Source organism: Camelina sativa, chromosome 4 (assembly GCF_000633955.1).
Source record: "Camelina sativa cultivar DH55 chromosome 4, Cs, whole genome shotgun sequence".
Classification (NCBI taxonomy): Eukaryota; Viridiplantae; Streptophyta; class Magnoliopsida; order Brassicales; family Brassicaceae; genus Camelina; species Camelina sativa.
In genome coordinates this window covers 14,014,072-14,023,373 of record NC_025688.1, presented here as the reverse complement: position 1 = coordinate 14,023,373, position 9,302 = coordinate 14,014,072, and the positions used below count along the sequence as shown (strand labels likewise).

The 9,302-nt window shown below is 34.0% G+C and overlaps 1 protein-coding gene across 1 annotated transcript; it reads left to right on the top strand.

Moving 5' to 3' along the window:
* LOC104783852 lies at positions 6,345-8,306 on the top strand. Its single transcript, XM_010508955.1, has one exon. The coding sequence runs from the start codon at positions 6,462-6,464 to the stop codon at positions 8,304-8,306; it is 1,845 nt and encodes a 614-aa protein (XP_010507257.1). The 5' UTR covers positions 6,345-6,461.

The following is a 9,302-nucleotide window of genomic DNA, read 5'->3' as shown; positions in this document are numbered from 1 at the left end:
CCGGATCTTTGGTAGTTTATGCTTTCCATGGCTCCGCCCCTATAACACTCATAAGCTTCAAGATCGATCACTTCCATGTGTTTTTGTTGGGTACTCGCTAACACAAAGTGCTTACTTGTGTCTTGATATCACCACCGGCCGGGTTTATACTTCTCGTCACGTTCAGTTTGTTGAATCCAGTTTTCCTTTCGCTACCTTGCCAAACACGCAACGTTCTTCCTCGTCTCCTTCGATGTTGTCCTCTCCTTCTCATGCCCCATCACAAAGCATTCCTATTCGTTCTCCGCCATTCGTACCAACTCAGTCTCACGGGCCTCCTGTCTTGGATCCTCACACACTGTCGTCTGCAACTCCCGTGGCATCACCAACAGGTACACCACGTACTGTAGAGCGGGATGTTGCTGATGATGGGTCCATCAGCCTGAACGATTCCACTGGCACACGGTCTGATTCGCAAACGCAAACAGGTTCTCTTTCTTCCTCTACTTCTACTTCATCTCCACATCTATCACCACAGCCACAGCCCCAACCATCACCAACACCACCTCTATCACCACCACAACCATCTCCGGCACCAACCCTTTCACCACCACAACCATCACCACCGCCAGCTCCGCAACCTGCTCCACCACCACTAAATAACCATCCCATGCAAACTCGCCGTAAAAACAACATCACCAAACCAAATACTCGATTTAATCTCTCTGCCGTAACCTCCAAGCCACACATCCTCACAACAATTACCCAAGCTATGCGAGATGAGAAGTGGTGGAATGCAATGGGTGTTGAGATGAATGCACAAATTGGCAGTCGTACCTTTGACTTGGTTCCACCAAAACCGGGTCACATTGTTATCCCTACTAAGTGGATATACACACTTAAGTACTTACCAAATGGTTGTCTTGACAGGTACAAAGCACGTCTCGTTGCTCGAGGGTTTAATCAACAATATGGCCTAGACTATTCAGAGACGTTCAGTCCTGTGGTGAAATCTGTAACGATTCGTACGGTACTACAACTGGCGGTGAATCATTCCTGGTCGATCAAGCAGCTTGACGTGAACAATGCTTTTCTGCACGGTACGCTGAACAAAGAGGTTTATGTGACGCAACCTCCTGGTTTCATTGATAAAGATCGTCCTCATCACGTGTGTAGGCTCAATAAGGCTCTCTACGGTCTCAAACAGGCTCCTCGAGCATGGTATCAAGAGTTAAAATCATATCTCCTTCGTATGGGCTTCAGAAATTCACTTGCCGACACCTCTGTCTTTGTTTACCGGCACGGCCTTGATCTCGTCTATGTTTTAGTTTATGTTGACGATATTATCGTCACTGGTAGCCATCCGTCTCTGATTGATAGTTTTATTGATGCTCTTGCACGCCGTTTCTCTCTTAAGTCACCAACTGATCTTCACTATTTCCTTGGCGTTGAAGCAACTCGATCACAAGCAGGTCTACATCTTATGCAGCGGCGGTATATTATTGATCTACTTACCAAGACGAATATGTTGAATGCTAAACCAGTGACAACACCTATGCCACCATCGCCGTCTTTGACTCCGACTTCTGGTGATCCATATGACAAACCGGCAGAGTATAGAAAAGTGGTTAGCAGTCTTCAGTATCTCTCTTTCACTCGGCCAGACATTGCTTTTGCCGTCAACCGCTTATCACAGTTTATGCACTCCCCCGCAGTTAAGCATTGGCAAGCGGCCAAACGGGTTCTTTGCTATCTCGCCGGTACTGTCTCTCATGGTCTGCTGCTTCACCCCCGCACACCGCTTACATTGCATGCTTACTCTAATGCTACATGGGGTGGCGACACCTTTGACATGATTTCTAACAATGCTTACATTGTTTATCTTGGCACTACTCCCATAGCATGGTCGTCCAAGAAACAAAAAGGTGTCACCCGCTCTTCTACTGAATCCGAGTATCGTGCGGTTGCGAATGCTACTTCCGAACTCATGTGGATATGCTCCTTACTAACAGAACTTGGGGTCGTCTTACCACATCCTCCGGTTGTGTACTGCGATAATATGGGCGTCACTTACCTCTGTGCGAACCCAGTCTTCCACTCGCGCATGAAACATATAGCCATTGATTTCCATTTTGTCCGTGAACAGGTCCAATCTGGTGCGTTACGCGTCGTTGATGTCTCTACCGATGACCAACTCGCTGATGCATTGACGAAGCCATTGTCTCGACCACGTTTCATAGAGCTGTTTAACAAGATTGGAGTGGCTCAAGCCCCTTTATCTTGAAGGGGTGTATAGGATATAGATATGGAAAGGAGACAATAGTAAATATTATAACTTGTGTACACTATATATATTGTAAACCTAACATCTAATAGAATCATTCAGTCTCCCTTTCTACAATATTGACCACTAAAAAGGTAAAATAGTGTGGAATATTAAGATAGTTTCTATAAAATGTGGCCTAGAAATTTGTTATATTTAGTGTGAACTGACCTTAGGCACTTGCCTTTTTTCTATAAGGATAGGCATGGCTCTGGACACACGTTTCACCAGTTGGAAAAGTAAAACAGATCCATTAGCGGGTCAATACACTCTCAGTATTGAGCCTCAGCCTAGCACAAGAAATTCCTTCATCATGGTTTGGAATAATTGAAAGCCCATACTGGAGGAGTGACGTATTTGTTAGCATATAAAGAAAATTTCACGTTACTTATGAAATCGAACATCTGGGTTTGTTGGTTTTGTTTGGTTATCGGTTAGTTAAAGTATTTCTAAATAGTTGCCAAAAAGAAACTCGTAAGGTTCTCGGGTCAAAACCAAAATTCGGAATCGATTATTTTTAGTTACATTTGGGTATTTTTGATTAATTTGATTCGGTTAAATTAGGTATTGGTGAAACATCTAAACAATTCCCCGAACCGAAAGCAAACAAATCCAAATTAAACATGTTTTGATCGGTTTAACCGAGAGAACCGAAACGGTTAACCAAAAAATCTCAGTTTGAGTAAAAATCTCACCATTAAATAAATGAATCAGCTGTGGTCAGTCGGTATTTCGGGTGATTGCAAGTTGCAACTGTGATCTGCCATTAGTTTAGCTTAAGTTTAAGCAGTAAAATTTTTAAGCATCGCGTGAATAAAATGGTTTCAATTATTCTTACTTCTTAAGATTGGTTATAAAACTAATTAGGACTCAGACCCCCGCGATATCGCGGGAAAAATATTTAAAAACAAGTTAAATTAAATTTCAAATTTAGATTTATGTATTATAAATTCATTTGAAAATATATGCTACATAACAAAATTAAAATTATCTCAATAGAAAAAAATAATAAGTAGGGTTAAAACGTCATAAATATTAAATATATATAACAGTGAGTTTAAAAAACACATCCATCAAAATAAAAACTTATAATAAAAAAATATTATGGTAAAAAGACTCAACTCTAGTTAAAAATTATTAAATAAAAATTTATAATGAATCGAGTCAACTCTATTTGTATTAAGGCAAATTATTAAATAATTTGTATGTATTATAAGTATAAGATATTGTATGAAAAATTATTGTAAAAAGTAACAACTATCATAACAATTACTGATATTTATATTACTCATAAACAAATAATATGACGAAATGATCCTAAATGAGAATATCAAACCAACGATTATAATAAGTAAATGTAATTTTCTGATAAAATAATTAAAAAAATAAAATAAATGTCATCTCGAGTGAAAATTTATCAACCAATAATTATAATAAAAATACATAACTTCTAAAAATAAATGATGAAATAGTTAAATCTTAAAAAAACACATATTTTATGAAAATTTACGACAAATAAATGCAATTGTAAGTTACATAACTAAAGCTGATTAAATTTCTATATGACTAAAATCTTTAGCTAGATTGTTGAATAATACTGAATATTGAATATTAAAATTCATTTTATTTAAATTCAACATAAAACGAAAAAATTTATGTCAGCGAACAATGATTCATTGATTTGTTAGTTATCTAAGAAGAGACAAAAACATTTTAGATAAACATAACTATTGGAACAAAAAGACGTAAATAAGATATGGTAAAAAGAAATAACTCTACAATGAACATAAGCAACCATATGATTTTCTTTTATGATAAAAGACACAACTCTACAATGAACAGACGCAACCATTTGATTTTATTTTTAAAAGAAAAAAATATTTAACGAAAATGTACGACAAAAAATCGCAACTATTAATGTCATTTATTCAGATTGTTATTATTATATAGTTTTTTTTACTGTAAAACACACAACTCTACAATAAACAGACACAACCGTATGTTTTTTTTCAAAATAAATATATTATATAGATATTTTATGGTAAAAGACATAACTCTACAATAAACAGACGCAACTGTATGATTTTTAAAAAATATATATATATATATATATAATATTTAACGTAAATATCCTCCTTTTATATTGAAGTGACGAATTAGCATCATTGCTTTTCTTCTAATAGTTGAAATTTTATCTGGAAAAGAATACCATTTAAAACGATTCATTTCACGTTTACTACAATTAAAGCGTCCAACACAAATGTAAAATATACAAGATAGCCATATAGCTTGAGGATATATTTTTAGATCTGGACTTTGTAGTAATGTTAATGCAGCATCCAATTCCGATGTATGCAACTCATATAAACTATTTTTAAATAGAAGGCATCTTCATTTAATCTAAAAGTCAAATTCAAAAACTCACTATATAATCCATCTATCTCTTGGAAAAAACTCTAGGTATTTTCATTAAATTTTTATATTTAAAATTAGCTAAAAGTTATAAAGATTCACCATTTCAAATATCTTTTGTTAAATCAAGAATTAGATGAATTTCTTTACTTTTAAAAGAATAAATGCTAGAGAAAAATTTAGAAAGCTGTAAAAACTGTTGAGGTTGAAACTTTATTTTATTTTGTGTCATGACAAAAAAATGAAAACAGTTCGAATAGACAAATATATAGATGTTTAAAGATACGAATATTCGAATAAACACAACTCTATAATGAACAGTTGCAACTTTACAAAAAGAAAACATTACAATGAACAGTTGCAACTTTTCGTAATGAACAATTACAACTTTTCGTAGAACACACAATTGAAACTTTTAGCAGTTTTGACAAAATTATCCAAAATGTATAATTGAAAAAACACAACTTTTGATGGCATTTATTTGGATTGCTATTATATATAGATTTATTTCCTTTTTCTCCGAATGTTCCAAAATCCACAAATTTGTTTGTCGTTTTATTTAAATTCTGGACTTTTTTTTGATTTCACATGATTTCTTTTCAATTAGAACATCAATGATTTCATACTGTGAGTCATATTATTTTCACTACTGAACTACCAACGAAAAGATCATGGGACTTTGTTGGTTTTATATAGTCCTCTTACCTTCGCAGTGATTAATACAGAATCAAGCTATGTTCGTTTGACACGGCCAGACTGTTCGTTTAACAATAATCCAGCAACCAATTGCAGGGGCCAACGACGAAACTTCTAGTTTTTAATTGTTTAGTGATTTTTAGCGATCAGTCGCTAGATTCGAACAACTGCAAAAACAAACAATAGCGACTACAAAAAAAAAATTCACCTTAAAAACAAGTAAAAAATAATCAGTATTAAAAAAACCAAAAAACAGAACTAAAACTAAGTTAAATTAAATTAATCTAATTAAATTTATTATTTTTTATAAATCAATTTAAAATATAAAATAAAAACAAATTAGTAAATTCATTATTAAAAAAATTAGGTAATTAGTTCTTAGACATGAAATCCATAAAATTTAAATGATTAATTTAAAAATCAATTTTCATAACTTAATAATTTCAAAAATTAAAAAAGAAATAGTGACTGTCAAACGAACACCACATCGATTAATCTTAGCGAATGTCAAAGAAACAACAAAACAATTCCCTGCTACTAGCCGCTGGTTATTGGTCAATGGTCACAGTCTCAGTCACTGACTACTAGTAAACGGACGTGACCTCAATCATTGTTTTCTTGTACGTGATACAATAAACTATGAAGTAGTTGTTAGGAATTGCGTAGGATTGAAATATTTAATATCCAAGATAACAATCATAGAGACCGCTGTTGACAATGTTGAGTATTAAAATGAATTAGACCTACAACGTATCGATGTACCTCGTCAGACTCAGTTGTCTCTTATTTTATTTATTTTATTTTTTTATTTTTTTTTTCTCAGTTGTCTCTTATCTTATCTTTAGCGTATACTAATAATTTCATGGGTTCAACTTAAATATATGTATATCTATATTTTTTTTCTTTTGATTAAGATATTAAATTGTTATATCACGAACCTTGTTCCCATTTAACAAACTAAAGAAAAAAAAACTCATTTTCTTGACGACTAATGATATCACAAGAGAAGAAAAGAGAGCTTTGATTTGTCTGCTTTGGAACTCAATCCGCAATGGAAAAAGTAGAGTTACCGGTTCACGAGCATCCTTTGTTCGTCTTTGATCGGATTTGTATGGACACGTGTAAAGGATGTGGTATTTACGGTTACTTTTATGGTGGCTACATTTGCAATGAGTTAGGTTGTAATACTCTCTTCCACAAGGAGTGCGTCGAGTCTGTACCGGAGATCAACCACCCTTCCCATCCCGAACATCCTCTCAAGCTTAGCCTGGATTGTGGACAATTTTGTTGTAGTGTGTGTATACATAGATCGGAAGTTGGTTATTATTGTTCAATTTGCGACTTCAATGTCCATTTGGTTTGTGCAAGACATCCATCTCCATCCTCAACTTCATCCACATTCTTATCGCTGCCTACTACTGGGCTCATCCCAGACTCTTTTCATCACAAACACCCGCTCAAGTTTTTCAGATACGGAGCACCAGAGTACGCTGATGAAGATTGCCTTCTTTGTGGGAAGAAGTTTGACAGAAGATCTTACAACTGTAATCAAGTTTACCACTGCGATGTTTGTAATGTAACCATATGCAACGAGTTTTGCATGGCAAACCCACCGCCAGTTTCTGTTGTGAGCCCAACGACACATGAGCATAAACTCCACCTTGTTCCAAGACTTGTCAATTGTACTTGCAATGCTTGTGGGACGGCAGGTGATCGAAGTCCTTATTTTTGTCTTCAATGCAATTTCATGATTCATCGGGCTTGTATTGATTTACCCCGCGTGATAAATATAAATCGTCACAATCATCGCATCTCTTACACTCGTCATCTTGGACACGGGAATTGGACATGTGGAGTTTGTCGTAAAAGAGTAGATGGGTTTTATGGGGCTTATTCTTGCTCAAAGTGTCCTAGCTATGCTGTTCATGCGAGATGCGCAACGAGTAATGGTGTGTGGGAAAAAGTAGAACTAGAAGGAACACCAGAAGAAGAGGAACTCGCGCCATTCGAAGTGGTAGATGAGAATCATATAAAGCATTTCAGCCATGGCCATAATTTAACACTCAACAAGGCTGGTAAGAATATACACGAAAGCAAACTTTGTGAAGCTTGTGTCTCCCAGATCAATGACGAGTCGTTTTATGATTGTGAGCGATGCGACTTTATTCTACATGAGACATGTGCTAGTCTTCCCAGAAAGATAAGGAATGTCTCCGACAACACACCGTTCACTCTACAAACAGATACTTATAGAAGAAGATGTTTTGCTTGTTACCAGTATTTCACTGGTTTCAAGTACGAATCTGGTCGTATCACTCTAGATGTACGTTGCAGTTCAATAATTGAACCATTTCTCCATGAAAGCCATCCACATCCTTTATACTACGAAGTCTTTAGTTCTAAGAGGGGTAAGAAATGTTCTGCATGTGACAGAACACATGTCTTCATAAGTACGTTGTGGTGTGATGAGTGTGAGTTTCAGTTGGACTTCGGGTGTGCTACTTTGCCTAGAAAGGTAATGAATCAAAGGTACGACGATCATCCTCTCTACTTGTCTTACGGTGAAACTAAGGAAGATGGTCAACTTTGGTGTGAGGTATGTGAAACAAAAATAAATCCAAATAAATGGTCCTATGCATGTAATCTTTGTGGGATCACTTTGCATGTCTCGTGTGTTGTGGGAGACTTCTCATATCACATACCAGGGCACATTTCGTTAGACGACTTCTCAAAAGGAGCAGTGGTACCCAACACTTCTATTTGTAGATCTCATTGCTTCAGGTGTTCTTCAAGATGCAAGCTTCCTTATATTCTTCAAGTTGATGGCCGTTACTTTTGTTCTATAATATGTGTAAACCCTCGCGAGTATTGGAACAATAATCTATATATAAATTAAAAGTTCACTTTCCATCTAGGGTGTTCAGTTCATATCATCATCTATTTCATCATATTTTATTTTATTGTATTTGTGAATTTCACATTTTTTATTTTGCAATAACATTAAAAGTAAAATTAATTATAAGTTTGATATTATCACCTTTTTAAAGGAAAACAATATTTTAAATTATTTTTTATAAAAAGAATATCCTACTATATAAATTGGGAAGTACAAATATGAAACTAACCTTAAAATGTGTAGAAAATTACATTCAATTGTCATTAGAAAAAATTAATTAAGATTAACTAAATAATTAAATAAATATAATTAATTAAAAAACGAAAATTGGGGACACAAAAAATAAAATAAATTATAGAAAAGTAAAAAAAAATCTATTAGAATCAAAACTAATTCATACTTAAAAAAAAAGTTTAACAGCTAAAATTTTAAAAATTTAATCGAATAAAATCTAAAGTTCATTACATCCATAATTTTTTTATGTAAGCAAACCAAATTTTTAATCACAAATATTTATAAATAACATAATAACAAAATAAATTATTAAAAATTTTCATCAAACAAAAAATTCAGCCCGCGGTTTTTCTCGGGTTAGTACCTAGTTAAACTGTTAAAAGCGATATAGAAAAAAATACAACACAAACATATGAAAATATGAATTGAGATTGGTGGATAAATACAAAATTCGATAATCATCTTAACATATAATGTGTAAAAAAAAAATTGACTAGAGATAGGGAAAAGAAACATCATATATTTAAGGGGTTCCTATATTCAATGGTACAACAATCATTTTTAAGAGTTACAATTATTTAGTAGAAAAAAAAATAAAAGTAAATTTTTAAATAAGAAACAAAATTTTAAAGAATTTTACTCATGATAAAAAAAATAATTTCTGATTAAAAATACACAGTTAAAGTTATATACATTATATAATATGACAAGTTTTTTTTAACTTTGCCTTTCGATGTGATATTTGGCGTTCTATTTTTGCGA